At 43.5% G+C, this 22,404-nt stretch overlaps 1 protein-coding gene across 2 annotated transcripts; it reads right to left on the bottom strand.

The window, feature by feature from the left end:
• Positions 1-19,796, bottom strand: map3k10 (mitogen-activated protein kinase kinase kinase 10). 2 transcript variants are annotated; one of them, XR_009941139.1, is made up of 12 exons: positions 16,905-19,796; positions 11,737-11,917; positions 11,359-11,507; positions 10,370-10,545; positions 8,711-8,957; positions 8,362-8,487; positions 7,429-7,564; positions 4,937-5,049; positions 4,241-4,443; positions 3,283-3,805; positions 2,410-2,552; positions 1,926-2,060 (listed from the first exon to the last, which is right to left on the bottom strand). XR_009941139.1 is itself a non-coding variant. In XM_062552484.1 (11 exons), exons 1-11 carry the CDS (start codon positions 17,788-17,790, stop codon positions 1,624-1,626), a joined length of 3,177 nt encoding a protein of 1,058 aa, XP_062408468.1. In that variant the 5' UTR covers positions 17,791-19,796; the 3' UTR covers positions 1-1,623. The 2 variants fall into 2 exon arrangements, 1 of the variants encoding a protein (XP_062408468.1); XM_062552484.1 differs by lacking the exon at positions 2,410-2,552 and having other exon boundaries at positions 1-2,060.
• Between the last annotated feature and the right edge of the window lie 2,608 nt (positions 19,797-22,404).

Raw genomic sequence — 22,404 nt, 5'->3', positions numbered from 1 at the left:
TGTCTATACCGGCAAGCTATAAAGTAAATGTGTCTTCATAAAGGTAGTGAATAGAGTCCTATGTTTTAATAATCATTTGAAAGCCTTAAAAAGCCACATTGCATATTTGACGTATGTTTCAGAATGTGTCAACTGCAGCCTTACAGATTCAGCATTTTGATCTTGAACAACCATTGTCGTAAATTTTTATTGTTGTCTCCAATAGAAAGCTCATTGGATTTCTGCTATTCTACCTGTTATTTTATGTTTTTTGGTATACCAGTATTTAGCGATAATAATAATGATTAATGCAAACCTTCAGAGGTAACAGTTATTTTAATAAATACCATGGCCGTTCACACATAAAATACAAGAATGGGCCTAGTTCACTCCTTCACATAGCGTCATAGTTTCCAAATACCCATAGTAAACAGACACACACTCACACACACACACACACACACTCCACAAGCATACAGCTGACAAATACAAACAGCGCCGCATAAAAATGTTTCAGTTAGTCATTTCTAGCTCTGTGCATGATCTCCTAAAGAATAGGATGGATGTTGGTATTGCGTCTGTCAGCATAAAAGTCCACTTCATCCTTCAGAGTCACTTCAGTGGTTGATTGTATTCATGGAGGGCTTGTACTCAGTCCAGACTCTTCCCATCCTCATGAAGACATAATAATGGCATAACGATGAGTAATGAAGTTCTATTAAATAGGTGAATAGCTACGGATTGGTCATACAAAGCAGGTAGTAGATGTTGATCTCTACTTGGTTTAAAAACCCCAAAATTCCTCCTCCATGTGATATTCACTGTAGAGCTGTTTGAGAGCGGAAGAAAGAGAGTGCACTAGATATACATATAGCTGCATGAGAAGGATAAAATACTCCGAGAGAGAGAGAGAGAGGGAAAGAGAGAGGATGCTGAAAACTAATGGATGTGCTACGCTACTCACTTGATATTCACACAAATAAGCATGCTTCCCAACATATAGATGCACATATTCACATTATGTATATTCATACAAGAAAAATAAGAAGGCCCCTCTACACAGTCCAGAAATAGTAAGAAATAGAACCTCAGTCCTATTTGGTATTGGTGCGAGAGAGCTTGTGCTTTTCAAATTAGGTTTGAGTAGGTCCTTTTTTCAAAATAAAAAAGGTAAAAATTAAATAATTTATGTTTATAGTTACATCTAAAGAATATCTATAGGTTGACAGCCATGTGAATATATTACACATCAATGTTGACAGTCATTTGAATATATTACAGATTGCAATGACAAACGCCCTATCAGTCAATGTGGCCAAACATCCATTCTTATATTCACACATACACACACACACACGTCACACACGCGCACACACGCACTTACAGGCATTAAATAAATGTAAAAATATGCACACACAGGAAAGACTCTCAAGGTCCTTATCACTGTTGCATAAGAGAGCATGAATCCACGTCTTCTGAACCTGATAGATTCGCTAGATTCGGTCCAGTCCACCGGAGTCTGAGTACAGAAATATATTCTAAGAAACAATAAGTAGGCCCCTTAGAGGATCCATATGGGGGGACCGGGATTGAATGTGTGTGTGTGTGTGTGCGTGTGTGTGTAATTGAGGGGTTGGGGTCAGTCTAAGAGAAATGGTGTCCACAGAGAGTGGGCGGGGGGTGCTGGCTGCACAGGGGCAGGGTGCTGTCCTGGGTCTGCCCCTCCATGTCCATGTCCAGGAGCGTCTGTTGCGCGGCACACACACTGCTGTCCCCGGAGCCCAGGAGGCTGTCGCTGCTGCTGCCAGGCGACAGGCTCAGTGTCCGCGAGAAGGACGCCAGCTTCCAGGGGTCCTGGCGGGCCCGCGATGACGGCCGGGGCCGGGCCACGAACTCCAGCGTGGTGGGCCTCTCCAGGGTGGGCGTGCCGGACGGGCTCTCGTGGTGGTGGTGGACTGCTGCTGCTGCCGGCGGCGGTGGAGGAGGTGGAGGCGCCAGAGTCGGAGGTTTGCGACGAGGCACTGACGGGAATAGGCTGGAGGGGTCGGGTAAATGGGGCGTCTTCAAAGTGTCACGGGGACCTAGGAAAACAAAACAGACATAATTATGAACTAAAGATTCAACGTTATGTAAGTCATAACAATCCTTTACCTGTAGCTAAAACCACGGTTTTTGAAGAAAAGAGGATATTATGGAGCCTGGTTTCACTAGACTCACTATTTAATTTCACTTCATGAAGATGTGTCTGGGTACTCACAGCTGGAAAATATTTCCGACCCTAGCAACATAGTGGGCATAGACTTTAGGTTAACTTTAAAATCATTTGTCCAGCCCAACCAGTCATATTGATCAGGGATTCCTAATGTTGCTTTCTACTTCGCCTAACCTTTACACACTAATAATAAACCGCATCTGCTGTCATGTATTTACCTTTGCTGTATAAATTTACACATTCTTCCAACTGCAATTTTCTGATGTTTGCAGGCGTTGCTACTACCATTTATCACAGCCATTTTCGACTTCGAAACTAACGTCATCCCTTCTTGGCGCTGCTTGGCCTGCCATTCTGGTGGCTGAGGAAAATGTAAATGCATTGTGAGGAGCCAGACTAGTATCTCAGTGAAATGACAATAAGCGGAGATACTAGGCGGGCAGGGCCAGGTTAGAAGTTGTGGCCAGTTAGCTTTTCATTTGCAACTAAAAATTCTGATTCTGAACTGATTAATTCTGTACTTCAAATTAGATATACACATTTCTATGTACATACAGTAAATGTACAAATGTGTATATAAATGTATATTAAATAATTAAATGTATAACAATATTCATTATTTGTTTATTTTCATTCTTAAGTACCACTCTGGTCTAAGAACATTCAAGGGTCTATTTTTGGATTTTGACAAAATTAGGTAATGCACTGACTGCACAGTGCAACAGTTTTTTATACCCTTTCATTACGCCTACAAACAGTTAGTCTACAGAGACCCTGTCTATAGTAGCATGATGATGATTATTGATGATTAATGGTGAGTAATGGTGATTAATGGTGATTTATTGTGATGTGACAAAGCTGCCCCAAAGGGCTATGCTATATGCAAATTTACAACTATTAAGTTGTAAATGCATATTCCAGCCTTGCTCAAAACTGCACCAATTCATGATGTTTTGGTACCCACGACACAAGTGTAAACTTTCGTTGGGGACCAAAACATAGACTAGGTTGTTCTAAGACCGGAGTTGTCCTTTAAGAGCACAGAAGTCCACTGTCAGCAGGGACACTGGAAGGTCAGTGGAAGGCCTCACCCGTGTGTGGTGCGGTGACCAGTGCTTGCGCCGGGGGAATGGTCACACTGCCGTCGGACGGAGTGCGCCGGTGAAGCACCACAGGCGGAGCCCTCGGCCCGATGGCGCTGTCCGACGGCGTGCGGCGGTGCTTGCGGCTCACGGTCATGGCGGCGGACACGTGAGTGGGCGTGAGCGACTGATTGGGCTCGCGCTTGAAGCTCTCGGCCCGCAGGTCCAGCAGGGGGTTGAGCGTCGGCGTGGGCGAGGCCACGGGCAGGGCCGGCGAGGGCAGCAGGTGGTCGTCGGGGTCGGAGGGCAGCAGGGACTTGGTGGAGTTGCAGTCGGACAGCGAGGAGAGGGAGAGGAGGGTGACGGAGGGCGACGGGTCCAGGCAGGCCAGGGCTGAGTCGTGGTGATGGCTTTGGGAGAGGGACAGCGAGAGCGCGTGGCTGGGCGGGGACGTGCTGCGCCGGAAGCGGCTGGTGCGCTGGAACAGGCCCTCCTTCTTCTTCTCACGGGCCTCCTGCTCGTCCTGACTCACCTGCAGGAGACACAAACAAAACATAGGTATACTAGAAAAGCACTCAGACAGCGCAAAGTGGAGGTTTGCGGAGGTTCATTTCAGACTTTCCCTGAAAATCCCATCGAAATCCATCCATAGCTTTTTGAGGTATCTTGCGAACAAACAAACAGACAAACAGACGGACAAACAAACAAACCCCAATGAAAACATAACCTCCTTGACAGTTCTATCCCATGGCCAGTCAGCATGGAGCCCCATTACAAATCACTCAGGCCTATGTTGTGCCTGAAGACTGTAGTTAGTTCACTGTTAACCACTCTGGATAAAAGGGTCTGTTAATGACATGTGATGCAAATGTGTTGATGTAACATGATGGGTTCTATGAAGGGTATCTGATTTGCTATTGATCCACACACACACACACACACACACACACACCAGTGCCCCACTCACCTGCAGACGTCCCAGCTGCAGGAGGTCCTGTCCCAGAGCCACGGAGGCCAGCACCGAGGCACAGCCCAGCAGCAGCAGGTTGCTGTTTTTGTGGTGTCTGCAGCGCTGGACGGAGCCGTGGGCCCCGGCGGCCGAGGCCGTGGAGCCGTTACTGCTGGCCTCCACAGGCAGCTGAGACGGAGACGTGTCCTCGCAGTGCTCCTCTGTCAGCAAGAGATGGATTTATTAGAGGGATGAAGTTACACCTTATCTAAACAAATGTTAAGCTACTAATACCAATTAATAGTGCACTCCCAGCACTCTCATAAAGGAGGTAAAATGATAATGTGCACTATCTTCAGTCATAATAATGAAGACATTAACAAACCATATGTAGTGAAAACACACGAGAGCTTACAGGGATCACTTCTAAACACCCACACCCACTCATTTGGACCTCATCACTTTTTGGATTTCAGTTGGCACCAGGGCCGGCCCTAGGAATAGGCGGTATGGACTACATCCACGGGTGGCGCCTTCAAAGACTAGGACGTTTTTTACTAACTTTTTGACTTGGTTACGGTTTTATTTGGTTATTGTTTAGCAATAACCAAGGGGGAGGGCGGCACAATATTGCCTAGGGCTCCAGTGCAGTCAGGGCTGGCTCTGGTTGGCACTCAGAGTACAAGGCAACAGATCAGAGCCACACAGACTCACCCATTTCATTTAAGCTGGAAAACCCAGCTGTCATGGGAATGTGCTTTGGGGATTTCCCAAGATTGGGGGCACTGGAGGACCATGTCTTGCATCCCTCGCCAAGGGACTTCAATCTAGGAGAGGAAAAAAAGAGAAAATATTATTTTAATCATCTAGACATTGCTATGGCATGAATGGAGTTGAATATTATCACAGTGTCAACATCACTATAGTACTGTAATGAACAAATATGGCAGACACCACGAGTGGATTCAAACAAATAGAAGTAACTGTCAGGATTACTTCATAACACCATTCAGCATAAACAAAAATTTTATATAAAATTTGTATTCTATTCTATTCCTCTTTTTAGTCAACTTTAGCAAGTGGGCAAATAAATAACCTTTTCACAGCACTGTATATATATACGGTGGGGAGCACATGTATTTGATGCCATGCTAAAACAGGAATATAAAATCATCATTTGACAATTGATCTTAATGCCTTAATTAAAAAGATTAGTAAAAATCAAACCGCCAAGGACACCAATTGTCTTAGTGATTGAAGAATGTATCGTAAATAAATAAATGTTTTCCTTAAATGCTAGGGGAAGGAAGTATTTGACCCCCTATGTAACCCTATGGGAATTTAACTCATAGGGTTAACATAGGGGCAGGCAGATATTTATTTTTAAAGGCCAGCTATTTCATGGATCCAGGATATTATCCATAACGATAAAGTTCCCTTGGCCTTTGGAATCAAAATAGCCCCACATCATCACATACCCTTCACCATTGCTAGAGATTGGCATGGTGCTTTTTCCAGTAGGCCTATTAGCCTGTTCAAACAGGCTAATAGGCCTACTGGAAAAAGCACCATGGGGGTCAAATACTTCCTTCCCCCTAGCATTTAGGAAGAACATTTATTTATTTACAATACATTCTTCAATCACAAAGAAAATTGGTGTACTTAGCGGTTTTAAGTGGTAGTGTTTTTTAAATTAAGACATTAAGATTTATTGTCAAATGATGATTTTATTTTCCTCTTTTTAGGCAACTTTAGCATGGTATCAAATACATTTTCTCCCCACTGTATATATATTTGAGTTCACTAATGGTAAATTTAAATGTAAAGTTTTTATTATATTCTATTCCATTCTATTCTAACTTACCAATGAGGACAAAGATACAGTACATTTGCAAATCTAACAATCAACGAGAGAGACACGAGATACTTTGCACATTGAGTGACTGCGCTCTTGTCAATCATTCAAATTAGGCCCCCCTGTCTTTTTGTGCTCCTCCGAACCACAATGTTTGTTTATCATTTACAGACATTTACATTTGCAAGACTTTACTATACAAGAGAACTGCTTTTGACACCAAACACAGAACAAACAGCTAGAGGAATGTGAAGAGGAATTTGCTGTCTTTTAATTATTCTACCGTTTTATATTTTCTTTTTAATTATTCTTTGTTTTTTAATTATTTTACCTTGTGTGTTTCAAGTTTTCTTTTTTATTATGATCTTTACTCTGTAAACTACTCTTTTGACTAGTGCACTTCTATGGTTTTATTTGCTAGAGTTCCCACTATAAGTCAAATGTAAAATTCCATGACTTTTCCCTGACTTTCTCAGACAAAAAACTTGAATTTCCATGACCTACATGAATGGTACAATATACTGACTAAAGATTTGAGAGCAGTCGCCTACTGTTCAAGACTCTTTGACCTTTTTTAAGAGCAGGAGATGACTAAATTGAATAACTACTCAAGCTAACAGTAAACCTAATAACCAAAATATAAAAAACTATATTTGTATTAATGAATTTTGGCGAGTACATTTTAAACTGCTATAATATTCCAATATTCCAACTGATATTCCATGACTTTGCACCAAAAATGATATAGTTCCCTGACCTTCTATGTCTGGAATAGGCTTTACAAAATTCCATGATATTCTAGAAATTCCATGGCCCGTGGGAACCCTGTTGCTATTACCGATAGCTTTTGTTTATGTAAAGCACATTGAATGACTTCTATGATGTATGAAATGCGCTATGTAAATAGACTTGACTTGACTTGATTTGACAAACGTATGGGATCAGAATCTGTGAACTGTGCCTTTAAAATGAGCCTCAGTTGAACTGCAGACACAGTAACAGGGAGTGCCAGACAGGGATGGAGACTGGTTTTTATACACCTATAAATTATTAAAGGCTGTAGGAAGTATTCCTCTGTATTCCATCAGGAGGAACTGATAGTAGCTATTATCAACCACCCACAGCCCATTTGTTGGTCCATCACACTCTCAGCCTGGAAGAATAGGAGTCTGAATACTCTACAAGGTACAAGCTTTTATCAGCAGTGCTTTGTTCGGGCTTACATATGTACAGTAAGCTAATGCTAAATTTAGCCAAACAGAAAACACGCTGAATGGATGGGAAATAGATGACAACCCCATGGATCGCAGCCCCTGCATCTGTCTGAAGGGGTAAGTGTGGTATTCTCTACCTGTCCTCCCCGCCAACTCTCTCCTTCTGATGGGTCGAGCTGGGCCCCCAGGTCCGGCCCTTCTTCTTGGTGCTCACCACCTCCTCCTTGCACACAGTCGTGCGGCCCCAGGTCTTCCTGCCATCACAGGGGGTCACTGGGAGGGAGCCAAACAAACCACAGCCCATTTAACACAACAGAACACAACACACTGTCACAGACACAATCTCCCGCTGACAGAAGCAAACACTGATGCAGCACCAGTGTTCATATTACATGCTGGCTGGTTGTGCTGCCAGCAGAGGGGGCTAGTGAGGGCAAAGTGCCTCTGTGTTACCAAGGTGATGAAATAACAAGAGCATACAGATAAATGCCTTACATCTCAGATAGACCAACGGGCCTAAATTAATAAATTACCCTCAATTATACCTATCTGGCCTTGAGCTCAAACAATACTAGAAAAAATGTAGTCTGATATGTTGAATCAATGCAAAAATTCTAGAAAACCCTCTCAGCTGAAAATCTATGCTTTCTGTTCTGTTTTTTTTTTTTTTTAACCGATTGTCCTACTAAATTACATGACATCTAAAAAACATGACATCCTCCCTTACCTAGTCTGGCTATCACCATACTAAGCTCAATCTTTTAAGACTGAACATTAGTATGGGGAGGCTGCGCTTTGTTTCTACTGCACAAGAGGCGTGATCAGAGGGCAAATGACTCTGTACACTTGGATAGTCCTTCAACCAATCAGACCAACAATCCGGTGCGTCATTTCAATAAGCTAGTTTGTGATTGGAGCCAAAGGTTCTGGCAGGGAACAGAGGAGATAGATATGCAGGTTTCCAGCCTGAGCTGCCGGGTGAAATCCAAATTCACCGGAAGTTCAGGCAGGGTTCACCCAGTCTACCCCTGACTCCCACCACATTGCCCGGCATGAGGGGCAGCACTCACAGCGGATAGCCCGGAGGCGAGGGATGACTCCAGGGCTGGCTGGAGGAGTGGTGGTCTCAGCTTTTCCTTGCGCTTTTCTCTTGTCCACACTCGGCGAGGCCTGCACAGTGATCTTGTGCTCGAAACCTGTTGGAAGAGGGTTCAACATTCAGTAGAGTCCCATCAGTGTATACATATAACCTGAAATAAACCAATATATCCGTCTCAACTGATCAGGAGGCCTAATCTGATGGAATTGTCCTGACTTTAGTTTGACATCTCAACTCAGTATGAATCTGGTCTAACCTATAACATATTACAGACTTCAGAACAGCCCTAGATGTAGAGATGCAATTCCATCTCTACCCACCAGAGGGCAAGCTGATGCTGTTGCTGTCTCGGCCCAGCTTGAGCAGGCGGCTCTTCTTGAAGTGGCCCTTGCGCTTCTTGACGTGTGGCTTCTCCTGGTACACCTGGTGGATGATGATGTTCAGCTCCCTCTCCACGATGTCGATCTCGCGCTCGGCCAGCTCCTGCTCTCTCCTCCGGAGCTGCTCCTCCTGCTCCCGCTGCTCCTCCGCTGCCCGGGCCAGCGCCTCCTCCCACGAGCGCAGCTCCTGCAGCGGTCAAACACAAACGAGGAGCCACCAATGTAAAGACTGTGGTCAACATCATGGTCATCCATACAGGGTAACAGCAATGTAGATTGAAGATGGATGAACATTCCTGACTACCATCATTTACAAAGGGTGAATAAACAACAACAGCATTTATATTTAATCTCCCTATTCATACTAGCTTAATGAATTCAAATGACTCATCTTCACTGCTGGCTCCCTTTTCCCAGGCTGTAGCCTCTGTACATGATATCACATCTCTATCAACATTACTGCCTCTACTGCTCTATGTTTTGTTCACCTTTGCATGTTGCAACTGTCTGCCATCTTGGTTAAGTAGTTCCTACTATTATGAAATATTGATGAACTTCATGACTTGACAATGACTCGATGCCAAGACAACGATTAACGCATGCAGTTTCAGGTGGCACATGCCAGTAATTCAGAGTATGAGTGCAACTGGAGAGGACCCTCTGACTGAGACAGACCACAGGAGACTGTGTATCGCACCACACCAGCTCCACGCACAGGCTGAGCTTGCAACGATGACTCTTCAGAAGTATTTCACACTTTGTTTTAGCAAATCCTGAAATAACATCTTTCTATGCAAAGCTCATCCTTTTGATCACTTCTCCTTAAAATAGATCTGTCGCAAGTCAAGATCAATGCAGCATTAAGAGGGATGGCTTACATAACTTGGGTGGTCTGCTATATCAAGCATGCTCACAATCCATACCTGGACCATGCAAAACATAAAGGACATAACCTGCATCTATATTAGGATATGTACTATCCATAAATAGTTAGTCACAAAGTCATATTTATTGACTATCGCATGTAATGCATTATATCCATGTTCCATATGGAACATAGGCACTTCCCTGAATTCTTCTAGATAGTTTTTCTTTTTCTTGGTAACATTTCAGCTCCTCACCACACATTTTATATTTAGTTCTGTGGCTTATTCTGCTGCCAGTTTTACAGTCATAGAAGCACATAAAAGGAAATTAGCTTCATCATGTATTGCCTGATTATATCATTATGATCATATTGCAAATGTGGAGTTAAAGGAACACTTCACCGTTTTTTCATATTAAACTACGTTACGGTGCGGGGAATAATGTAGTTTAATATGAAAAAAACGGTGTTAAAGTGTTCCTTTAAGGTTTAGGTTAGGGTTATAATGTCTGGAAAGCTTGGTGTATTTAAAACTACTTTTATAGGTCTCCAGGCTTCATCACTTCACTGCTTTTTAGCTGAAGCACTCCAAGAAACAAAAAGCGCTTGCTGATAATGGAGGCAAGATGAGTAAGTGAATGACAGTGCCGTGAGTACACAATACTCTCAGATAAAAGTCCCAAAGTTCCCTTCAAATATCTCCCTCTCGCCCTCTCCATCTCCATCTCCCTTACTTTCTCTTTTGCCCGCAGCTCATCAAACATCTGCTGGATCTCCAGCCGCCAGTCCTCCTGCAGAGAGTGGAAAGACTCCAGAGGCATCTGGAACATGGCTGACTGCTCGATGGCCAGCAGCCGCGTCAGGATGCTCCCAAAGGATGGGCGACTGTGAGGGTTATGGCTCCAACACTCTGGGCGCCAGACAGAGAAAAATAGGACAGAGGAGATGAAATGAGAATGTGTGAGAATGTAAGAGAAGACATGACCAATGGCCACAGTGAGGAATTTCAACAGAGAGGTGCTGCAGGCTAATCAGAGTTTGAGACTGGTGGCACGCCATTTGGATTTGATTGTCTTTCAACCTAGCCTGAGCGCAGCCTGGATTTACCCCTCCCACAAAATTTGAGGATGTCAAATGCCTTGATCACTGTTTTCTGTTCATCTTGTACAGGCTATTGCGCTGTCAATGTCTTGTATAACAGATGCAATAGCAGAATCTGATCACCTTGCTTCTCTAGCAGCAGCGATTTTGTTGTTTGCAAAATCAACTCAAGTGCGCTCAGGTGACATAATGACTGCTACATTGTTGCGCATTTGTCCATCATCCCATAAAGCTCACCCAAGTCATTTGACAGGCCCGAACACATCTTATCTGAGCAAAAAGAGATCTTAATGGAGTGACTCAAGACTCAAATTTATTGCCCTCAAATTTTCAGGGCAGGACAAATTTGGGTGGTAATGCCAGTTTCCGGATTATGGAGACCGTTTTGTACCTGAAAACTGATAATCACTTGATCAGTAGCCAATGAATGACTAAATTACATCCGCCAGCATCCTCCATGCATCCCACCCTCCTGCAGCATAGATCACATGGTGGCGACATCAAAGAGTGTTGTAACTCTCTCTTTCTATGGCTCTGTTCCATGCTGCTAACCTACTGCAAGCTGATATGGCTTAAACAGGCTCTCAGTTCAGAACCACTGAAATACTCGATGACCTCTTACCCTCCAGCAGGTGTGCAAAGGCTTCTGGGCAGGTGGATGGGATTGGAAGCGTCAGCTTATTCATGGCGACACCGTAGGCCACGGCCAGCGCGTCAATCTCACGGTATGGAACCTCCCCCGTCAATAACTCCCACAACAGAACCCCAAAACTGAGGACACAGGGAGAGTAAAAGAGTCACACAATGTCAGAAAGGGCCTTAAGGGATCATGCACCACAGGTACTGCTTATTGCTTAACCAAAACCAACACTTAATCCTTTCAGTGTCTTTACTGGAAGTACACCTCTAAAGCCGATCTCTTCCTCTGAAGCTCATTTTTCAAGAGGAGAAAACAGAGTACTACTGAAATCTCACCAATCCTGATGCACTGCCGACCTACCTCCAGACATCACTGCTTTTGGAGAAGAGAGACAGCTTGATGACCTCTGGTGCCATCCAAGCGTAGGTACCCGCTGCGCTCATTTTGGTGGTGCGGTGCCACTCCCGTGCCAACCCAAAGTCGGTGATCTTCAGGGTCCTCCCCCATTGGTTGTCCCTCTCCACTGGCTCCAGAATCAAAACTGATGATACAAGAGTGACAAAAGAGCAGAAGACAAATAGGATGGTTAAAAGAGGAGAGAAATGCTAAATAGTAAAAATGGATACCAGCAATAATTGATGAATAGATATCAACAATACTTTCTGTCTTAGCCACACCTGTGAAGTTTAACGTGCAAATTGGTTACTGGTCTCATATTGATAAAGATCAGGGAGAACTTGAGGGGGGACTTGAGATGGGGGAGAACTTGAGCTAGAATGAGTAACAACAAAAACGACCATATTTTGATGCCATTGGTTTTGACTGAGAAAAAATATGACTAAGCTGTTTTAACAGTTTACAGATAACAAGACCAGTAAACTGTGAAAAATGAAAAGAACAGGATGTTCCAGAGTAGTCTAACTTAAGAGAAATTCATGCAAATGTCCATCTCTATATCTTCTACACTTAACATCCTTTTGCTGGATGTAAAGCTAAATCTCAAAATAAACTACATTTCAGTAATACACTAAACAACCAACACTATGTTGTATACTATGTTTCTTCCTGTCACACATAACATCTTTGATCATCCCCAGTAATTAAGGGTGATGTTTTCTAAGATGGGAAACATCACTCCACCCAGTGGTAGATGGGTGAACATGCTAGTGCCACACAGAGAGGAAGGATGCCAGGCAGTGATAGCCAGTGTGTGACGTCATGGCAATATATTCAGAATACCCCTAAGCTTATCCTTCCAATCCTATATCAGCTACTAGACTGCTGAAGTTTGCCTACAAAAAAGGTGCCATCTTTGCCATACCTATGGCAAGTTGCATTGTAAGTTAGCTCTGGTGTAGCAAAATTCAAAGTGTGCCGTCTTATCGTACATCTGATCACAGTATCCACTAGAAGGCAAAGGACAAATGTATGTAGAGCAAAATGTCTGCTTTTCCGAATTCTTCGCCCCCCACGAGTTTAACAGGTGCGATAATTCAAAATCCATGTTATTTTCCCATAGAAAAAAATCTCTCAAGATACCATATCTGGGCAAAATTGGTAGCTTTTTGTAGGCGAACTTCAGAGGTCTACGCTACGCCTGGATGTAGACAGCAGGTCACATGGTCACACAAGCACACCTGTCAAGGCCCCGCAGAGTAAAATATGACACTTACAGGTTGAAAAGCATTTGGTTTGAGAATCTGACCTTATTCATCTCATTCATATCTTTCATAAAATTACATTTGAATAAATTTGATAAATAAGCAAACAACAAGACACCAAATTGTGATTATGTGACCATATGCATCTGTACGTCTGATGACATTTAGCTGATGATGATTAACAGCAGGTGTAGACAGGTGTTTTTTGTTTCATGTCACCTTATTTAGACAACACTCCTGAGTCTCAGCTGGGCAATGTCTAAGAAGTGCATCTCAGTTGAGTATTTAGACAGACACATAGCTCTGGTCTCTCTCTCTCTCTCTCTGTGTGTGTGTGTGTGTGTGTGTGTGTGTGTGTGTGTGTGTGTGTGTGTGTGAACATTCACTTTCCCTGGGTATTTCCGTGTGTTGGCTCAGCTATGGAAATGTTTGGTGTGTCAACAAGAGCGTGTATCCGGGTAGCTTCCAGCAAGGAGAGGCGGGTGCAGCCCTTTACCCTTATCAGCAGTATGCAAAGTCAGATGTGGAGGCCACACAGCACAGCCTTTGTTTGATGTGCAAAAGAGCATGTCTCTCACCTGAAACACAGCTGATTGCTGGATCACTCCTCCAGTGAGTGCTGACTGATGGCCATCTTTGGCCACCCTACCACTATATGTGTACAGACTGACCTCCACAGAGGACGACTCCAGCAGACATCCGTGTCAGTAATCTGATAGCCGATTGGTAATTGGTTGAAGTGGCAGTATAAGATTTTGTCTAAAACTAGCAAGCTAGCTAGCTAGCAGACCACAACCAGTGGCCTGTAAAAAAAACAGCTGGTAATGATAACAGCTAGTTAGCCTTCAGACTGATGTATTTCAGTGGCATATACTGTAGATGTGAGTGAAGCCGTTTTCAACATTTCCACTGTGTTGTGGGCACGCAACCACAGACACGGTAGAGAGCTGATAGTGGGATGGGCCAATGTATGCTCCCTTTCATGTAGTCCTACCATGAAAATTCATTTCAGCATGTGATAAAAAAAACTGTCTGGCACCAATAATATACCAACAAAACATGAGGGTCCAAACAGAATCCTATAGTGCATTTAAACTCCACTGTAAAGACCACAGTTCACTTTTCCTGTCATTAAATTTGTGTACTAGACAAGTGCATCACTGGCATCACCACCATGAAGCATGAGAGTGGAAGCATGTTGGGTTGACCAGGGCCAGAGCAGAAAAGAAAAGAAGCTTAGTGGAGTTGAATTCCATCCAAATGAATTTGGCCCATACACCACAGCTACCTTAACAAAAAGCAGCAGGTCCTCCCATCTACTACAACTCAGAATGATGTGTTCCAAGTAGAACAAAGGTACCAATTATTTTATATTCTGCAGGCAGGCTGGGAAGCAGGTTAATACTCCTCATATGTCGTGCCAACACGTTGTTGATTCTATGGGGTGTACTACTCCTCACGGAGGAAGGGGGATGTCACGTGTCTGTTTCACAGTGTGTTTTTAACATTGGCCACACTGGGCACACAAATGTGTGTCAGTCAGGTAAACAACAAGGTTACGTAAGCAAATTTGACAGGCTAATCACAGACTTAAGAGTAATTTATACATCTGAGCTATCGGTCAGACTGCTCGTCCGCGGAAAGAGAGCTCAGACCAGACGACCTAGGATCTGGTTAAGCCACTTTCCCAGTGGCTCCGGGAGCTCCACCCACTTGTGGGATCATATTGACCCTCACCTTTTATGCTCTGTCCCATTCCTCTTTCCCTTTCTCTTAGATGTGTTCCAAGCAGAGTCTGCCTTTTCTGCCATATAGCTTATAGATGGCGACTGCATGCAAGTCTTGCATCACAAGACACAAATTCACTGCATTCCGTAACGTCCATCTAGCAATGCTCCACTGGGATTCATTTTCATCCATGCTTCTAAAGGCCACTGACCTGGAATAAAATCAGCCTTTAACCAATCGGAGAAGAGTCCCATTACTGTTCTAACTCTTGAATTTGAAAAACCAACCAAATGTACTGCTCTTTAGATGACACTGTCTAAACCTCTGGTAGCAAGGCACTGATAGGACTTGCAAGCCACTTCTCCTAAATTCTGCTTACTGATGGTACATTTCATGAAGAGCTACCTTTCTTGGAATTTCCTCTACTAGCATCTAATTCATCTGTAATGTCTGAAGATGTCTGAGAGACCCCTAATTGCTTCTGATTAATTGAATAACATTTCAAGCATCATTGTGGATAGGGTCTTGACAACCAGTGTTCCCACTCTATGCTTGCAAGATGGAACAGTGAGTCCCATGTCTGCATCATTTCCCTTACAGTGTGATATCACTTGCATAAAGAAAAAGGTCGATAGTTGCTTTACAGTTTGTGAGTATCTAGCTTCTGTTGAGATAATCTGCCTAAGAGCGATCATGTCTTTAGAGAATAGCCATGCTGTTGCGCTCCTGTTTTCAATTCAATGCTCAGAGTTTATTTACATTGGATGTCAGGGCTTTGTCCGCAACAAACTGGTATTCGGAGGCAACCACGCTTTGAACATTTCCACAGCGATTTAAGGAATGGGAAAAGTTACACAAACACACACACGCATACGTAGATAAAAGCATACATAAAGTAGGCTTACACACATGTGATAGACACAACACAGGGTCGGCATGAAAAAAACAGAATGTGTGCTTTGCCATGCAAAAATACACACACACACACACGCACACGCACACGCACACGCACACGCACACGCACACGCACACGCACACGCACACACATGCACACACACATGCACACACAAACACATGCATAAAATTCCCCTTAAGTCATTTCTATTAAAATCTTAGGGGCTCTTATGTGCCTTTGGGCATTTCTGCACTCACTATCAAAACTCGAACCAACAAGAGATAAATAAACAATCCAGAGTGGTAACTTCAGATAACATCCAAAAGACCACATGATCACAGGTCTCTTCTTTGAAAACGTTAAACATTAAAGAGTTGTGTTTGTTCGCTTGTGTGGTGAAGCTAGCTGCAACATACTAATCTATGACCTCGAGACCTGAATTTCAACTCAAGGTCCTGAAATGGGCTTAGTCCAGGTTTGAGCTTTTGAGTAGGCTATTTAATTAATCTAAGGCAGTGTCCCATGGAGTATACTGAATCAGTACAGGTCAAATGCCTCTCCCTTGTTTTAGAAAACAACCTTACATTAATTTACAGCAGTCCAAGCTGCTGAATGCTGCAGTGATGTCAGAAGTGGCTGCAGTTGAAGAAGGATGTTGAAGAGTTTAGAGCCTGAATTATAAGTAACCGTGTAACTTTTTCAGACATCTATGCTGCCTGTGACCTGAGTCCTGACTCTGCAGTCCCACAAAGAAGAGATTCATTAATGGAGACAAGGTCACAGTGTAGAATTACTTGGTAAATGCACGCAAAGATCTATATTCAGCCGAAAACCATGATGCAGCACAATCAGGGGATGTGTTCCCTCTGATACACAAAAGCAACTGCATCTCTAAACTGTAAGTGGCACAAAAGACCAAAATAGCTCGGCAGTCCAAAGGAGAGACAGTAGAATATGGTAGGAGGAACAGAATGGCTTAGTAAGGAAAATAAAAAGCACAAAAAACTGCAGATCTGTCTGAAAATGTTGACTGTTACTTCATCATAAACGCATATGCAAAACATTTCCATATTTCAGAAGGCTCTTTCATGCTGTTTGCTTTCATGCTCAGAACTGGGATGCATTCATTATAGAAATAAGAGTCTCTACTGTGTCACGGATCTACTGTTCACAGATAATATTGCTGACCTCAACAAACAGCCACCATTTTTGTGGCAGGTGTGAGGGCATTTATGTGTACTTACTGTTGCTGGACTTGAGGTCTCGGTGGATGACAGGAACAATGGTGCGATTGTGAAGGTAGTCCATCCCCGTGGCGATTTGCACGGCCCAGTTCACCAGCACCCTGGGCGGCACCTTCTTGCCGGCCAGCGCTCGGTTCAGGGCTCCGCCGCGGGCGTACTCCATCACCAGGCAGAGGTTGGGCTCCCGCAGGCACACCCCGCGCAGCGAGATGATGTTGGGGTGCCTCAGCATCCAGAAGAGACGGGCCTCCTGCCTCACGCTCTCCGCCGTGACGCTGATGTCCTCGTCCGGGTCCTGCCGGGCCGCTTTCACCGCCACCTCCTCCCCGCGCCACATGCCTTTGTACACCTTGCCGAAGCCGCCGGCGCCAATCACCTCCTCCAAGCTCAGCTCTGAAAAGTCAATCTCCAGTGGGCACTCCCCGCACACCAGCATGTGTTCGGGTGGCAGCTTGGGGTAGCTGGTACTCCGCCGCGTGACGTAGTTGCTGGGGAAGATGCCGACTTTGTCCTGAATCTTACCCGTCCACCAGCCCTCGTCTCCGGACACCTTCGCGTCCTTGGAGAGCACCTCCAGCAGATCCCCGCGGCGTAGCGTGAGCTCCTCGTCTGCCGTGGCCTCGTAGTCAAAGACCGCCGTCCAGTACGGGGTCCCCCCTCCGGGAGGCGGGTGGACGTGCGAGTCCGGCGAGCCGCAGGATGACATCACCGAGGAGGTCCAGCTGTTCCCGTTCTCTGTGTCGCCAAAGCCGGGTGGCTCGGTCATGTTTGGGGGCCCTGATGAGGTGGAGGAGGAGGAGGTCGGTGGGTGGTAGCACCCCCCACAACTTGCACAGGGCAGTGTGGCTGCGTCGCCACTGCTACTCAGTCTAGTATGGGGCTCCATGGCTACCGGTTGTCAGCGGTGGGGTCTCAACAGCTGGGGTGATTCCTCTGTCAACTCACACAAACCATCCATGCAGAGCACACTGGATGCAAAGCTCACAGGGGAGTCAAAGGACAGAGGACTGTCAGACAATTTTCCGCACTGGATGGCTGCTTGATGTTTTTAATTGCACACAGTCTGTGTGTCCCCATTTATGATGTCGGCAGCATTAAAACCGCTCCCTCTCGGCCAACTGACATCCTGAATATACATCCAACAGTAAGACCATGTAGGGCATTTACTAACAGTGGCCCTCCTGTCCATAGGACCACTGGCCTTGTGACTGATGCAAACTCTTCATGTACTCATAGCCTGATCTGGACCAGAGGGTGACATTTTCTCCTGAGTTGAAATGAGGGATATTATATTATTGGCTTTAATGACTTATGACACCTGCACATAGTCTCCTGAGAAAAACTGTGTTACCCTGAAACGGATTGGAAACAGATAGGAAAGCTGTCATCTTACTTTTAAGATACTGTATCACAGCACTGCTCTCTCTCTCTTCAAGAATGCTGTCAAGCACCTGTCTCTTCCTCAAAGGTTATAACATATGTCACAAGACTAATCATCATTAAATAAACAGACTCATGTGACATGGATTGTCATGATCAGTGAGACCAAAGGCTCCTATCTAACATGCTTACAGCTAACATTATTAGATTGTTGTCATGCACAGTATTCATCCCCATGTCTACAAAAATAAATAAATTCTTGCCTACAAAATGCCAATCCTTCAACCAGTTTATAATGGTCAAACAACACCCTAATAATGAGTAGCCTACTGTTGCTTTCTCGTCTAAATCCTGTAGCCCATGTAAGCCTGTGTAATGTCCTTATAGTCTTTAAGAAAAGCACTCGTCCATTCTAAGATCAAGTGGCCTAAGCAGAATGGCAAAAATACCTTAACATCTGTTAATTTGCCTCGTTTAACAGAGATATAGTCGGATAGCTATTACTTTACTAAATCATAACAATCACTTTCAAACACACTTAATAATGTCAAAACAAGACAGCACCGCATACTGTCCATGAAGGTAGCGTAGCATCCTACGTCAGTAGTGTTATAATCCTGTGAACCAGCGCGTAATAACAATTATGTTGTGCAGTTCCACTATATATTCATAGCCTACATCTTTCGCATGCCATACGGAAAGTCTGCAATATTCAAGTTCAGTTCACAGAGATGATCTTACATTAGCGATGCAAACAATGAGCTCCTACTGTCACGGCGCACTGTTGTTTCAGCTGGACGATGATGTCGAATGCCAGAAATCCTATCAGACCTAGGCTACACGATTCAGTCAAGCACAACGATTAAAATGTTGTTTCTTCTAATGTGATAGAATCTTCCGCTTCTCATAGCCTGTTTGCCACGAATTAACTGTAATGAAATCCGTGTGGATTCAGGCGGTAGCATCTCTTCCATTCCCGTCACCAAAATGAGCGAATAGCGATGCCAGCTAGGCTACTTCATGATGAGAAGCTTGTATGTAGCCTGGGATAGTCTAAGAATAACACCAGCCAGTCTGTAATAATAATATTATTAATAATAATAATAATTATTATTATTATAATTATTATTATGACAACAGCCCTGTAACAACCCTAAGACCACGATGCATGACCCTGCCATAAATAGCCTATTGGGTTAGGTTGAGATGGCGGTCCAGTCCTTAGATAATAAAAAAAAAAAGAAAGAAAGAAAATTCAGTCCTCGAGGCTTTTCATGCGCTGTTCAGAATGGTTGTTGTGGGCTAGCATAGCCCATATCACAACAACATCCGTACATCGACTCGTTTCAGTGGCAAATAAGGCGTCGATAAAGGAAAAAATATATCAGCCCAATCCCACGAGCAAAATATAATTATTTGACAATCAAAATCAATCTTGCCCTTGTTATCGATTTGAGTTTGCAGGTGGTCCAGTCCCGAGTCTCAGGATCGTCCATTCCATAAGCCGGCTGTCAGGTGCGATGTTAACGATTGACTTTTTAACCAAATGCACCGGCTGGACAAGGGGTGGAACATAAGCCTTCTGGGTAATGCCGATTAGTCCCCCCCACTTGATCGTACGTCACTCACTGAACTCTGAAATGCACCATGGATTTTGTGACAACTAATTTTTACTTCCATACCAAACATTTGATATGACATTTGATGTAATATACAGATATAGGCCTACTAATCATTGTAGACTATAATCTAGGCTGAAAGCCTATAGGTCTACAGAGGCCTTGGGCTGCAAGTCAAACAGAAGATCCAAAGCTTTCTCCTGAACATGCAATTAATTATTGTGTGCGTATAGGATGTATTTAATGTGTATACATTTTAATGTAGCCTAATGGTATTAAGTAATGGTTTCATATTTTTTGCATATTTGGATGGAATGAAAACATCATAAAGTGTAGACTCTTAAATTGCACGTGCATCTGACCTGCCCGGGCAAACTCCACTACAAAATCTGTTATTTATCAGTAAATCATCACAGGTCAATAATCCGCTAACAACATAATGAATATGATTATTAAACTGTTAGATTTTCTGGCACTCATCAAAGATTAAAGATAGGATGCAGTAACACAGTGCACTATTATGTTGAAACACCAAGACAAATGTGAGGCCCTCGCCAAATTGAGTGTCATTTCTATTGCAATGAGTTACCAACAGAACATCTGTTATGACAGACACATTATTATTCAATTAATTTATCTTTGCATCTCTCCCAAGAGCGACCTGGGTCTGCTATTGATCCAACCAGTGAATAATCAGGGATGACAAGTCTGATTTGAATTGCTCAAAGAAAGGTTGGTGATGGGTCAGCTAACCCTGACCCACCTCTATGGGCTGAAAAAGGTGTAATTGTTACAGGTTTTTTGCGCTTTGTTGACACCTGCTGGAAGAGTCATGAAATTGACATGACTGCAACTTCATCATTTTTATACACAGGTACGGAGAGATTACAGGCCTGATCCTTTTAAAGCACAAAGCCCATTCATTTCCTGGAAATAATTAACTTGGTTTTCAACAAACTGGAACTCTCATGTCTTATCAGTTCACATAATACAGCTAATGTGCCGACACAATCCATAAACCAAGGGTTTTGTGCAAAAACAAATTCACTAACAAAAGCCTGCAACATACACATGTTTTTATCAGGTAGAATGGCAGAGGAACCTCAGAGCACTAATAGAACATCTCCTTGTGAATGATCCACCATTTCTTGAGAATTTAATAGCTAATTCACTTTTTGGAACTATACCCAGACAACCATGAGGCAGAGGGCAGTCCCAAAAAATTAAATCTGTCCAGAGATTAAATAGTCTGTCATTTGTCATTAGTTCTACTAGCCTAATAGTTAGAATGGATTTAGCATTGAAACATGCTGAAGCCTAATTGCCTTAAAAAAAAGTTTGTATTTACACCAAAGGATTAATCCCTGGATTAATTTAACATCAAAGAGCCTATTACAATTACATATGTGAAATTCTACACATTCCAATTGGTCTTCGGTTAGCAATAATCAGGCCTATGCTATAATGCACAAAATGAATAAACATCAAACCACAACACAAGAGTCAGGCGACTATAGACCCTCGCCCCTATAATTGGTCAGTGAAGTGAAAAACAAATCCTTTTTGAATTACAGCACCCTCCAGTATTCGGCTCTTTGTCCACCAAAGGCACTGGGAACCTTGGGGTGCATTGGCATCTGAGCACCATAAAGTATCTGGACATTTTCAATAAAAATGGCGGCCTCTGCCCAGTCACTATAGGTGATTAGTCCACCCAGCAGGTCACTGATCCAGAACATATGCCAGATCAACACAAAAATGGTTTACTGAACAGAAAATAAAGCTTCTGCCATCATTTCAGTCCTCTGATCAGAACTCTAAACCAATGTGGTGAGCAAGTTAAATGCAGGGACACTTCACCGATTAGCATTAAGCTTTGTGTCTTTAAAACCAGTCATGTTTTTGAATGGTTGTGCATCATTCCCTTAGCTTGCCTTGAGATGGTAGAAATAAGGATTTCAATGTTGGACTTCCTGCTTTCAATGATGTAAAAATCATAATTTTACATAATTGAAAGCAGGAAGTCATAATCATGGGCTTCATTGAAATCCGTATTTCTCCCATCTCAAGCTGAGCTGTGCTTAAATTGTTCAATACATGATTTCATAACAGGCCAAATAAATGTTAAATATAGCCTAGATATCTGTAATTAAAATCAGTTATATGCAATACATTATGTCATGGTTCATATTCATCCATACAGGTGTGCAGTTGTAGATGAAGAGGGAGTAAAGGAGAGGACTCAGTCAGCACACACAGCCCTGTGGTGTGCTGGTGATCAAGGTGAGGGTTGAGGAGGTGAGGTTATTTAACCGACTGCCCTCTTTCTATGTATTCTCCAACTTAATGAGATGTTATGGGAAAATACTTCAAGCTGTTTCATTGGCAAAGGAAGACTTTACAAAGTGTTGCAGGGGTAGGGCCTACCATACCTGACAAATTGCATTCTGAGAATACATTTGCTTCTCTTCAAAGTAAGATTTATCCCAGACAAATCCCCA

This window comes from Sardina pilchardus, chromosome 13 (genome assembly GCF_963854185.1).
Source record: "Sardina pilchardus chromosome 13, fSarPil1.1, whole genome shotgun sequence".
NCBI classification, from domain to species: domain Eukaryota; kingdom Metazoa; phylum Chordata; class Actinopteri; order Clupeiformes; family Clupeidae; genus Sardina; species Sardina pilchardus.
The sequence above is the reverse complement of the archived record's forward strand: the minus strand, read 5'-3'. Positions and strand labels throughout refer to the sequence as shown.

What these genes read in the sequence shown, in the direction of transcription:
- map3k10 (XM_062552484.1), bottom strand. Translation starts at nt 17,790, where the DNA reads ATGGAGCCCCATACTAGACTGAGTAGCAGTGGCGACGCAGCCACACTG. An exon ending in CTTTGCACACCTGCTGGAGG is followed by an intron (nt 10,546 to 11,358) that starts GTAAGAGGTCAT and finishes TCTGGCGCCCAG; the next exon opens with AGTGTTGGAGCCATAACCCT. An exon ending in GGTCACCGCACCACACACGG is followed by an intron (nt 2,061 to 3,282) that starts GTGAGGCCTTCC and finishes TTGTTTTCCTAG; the next exon opens with GTCCCCGTGACACTTTGAAG.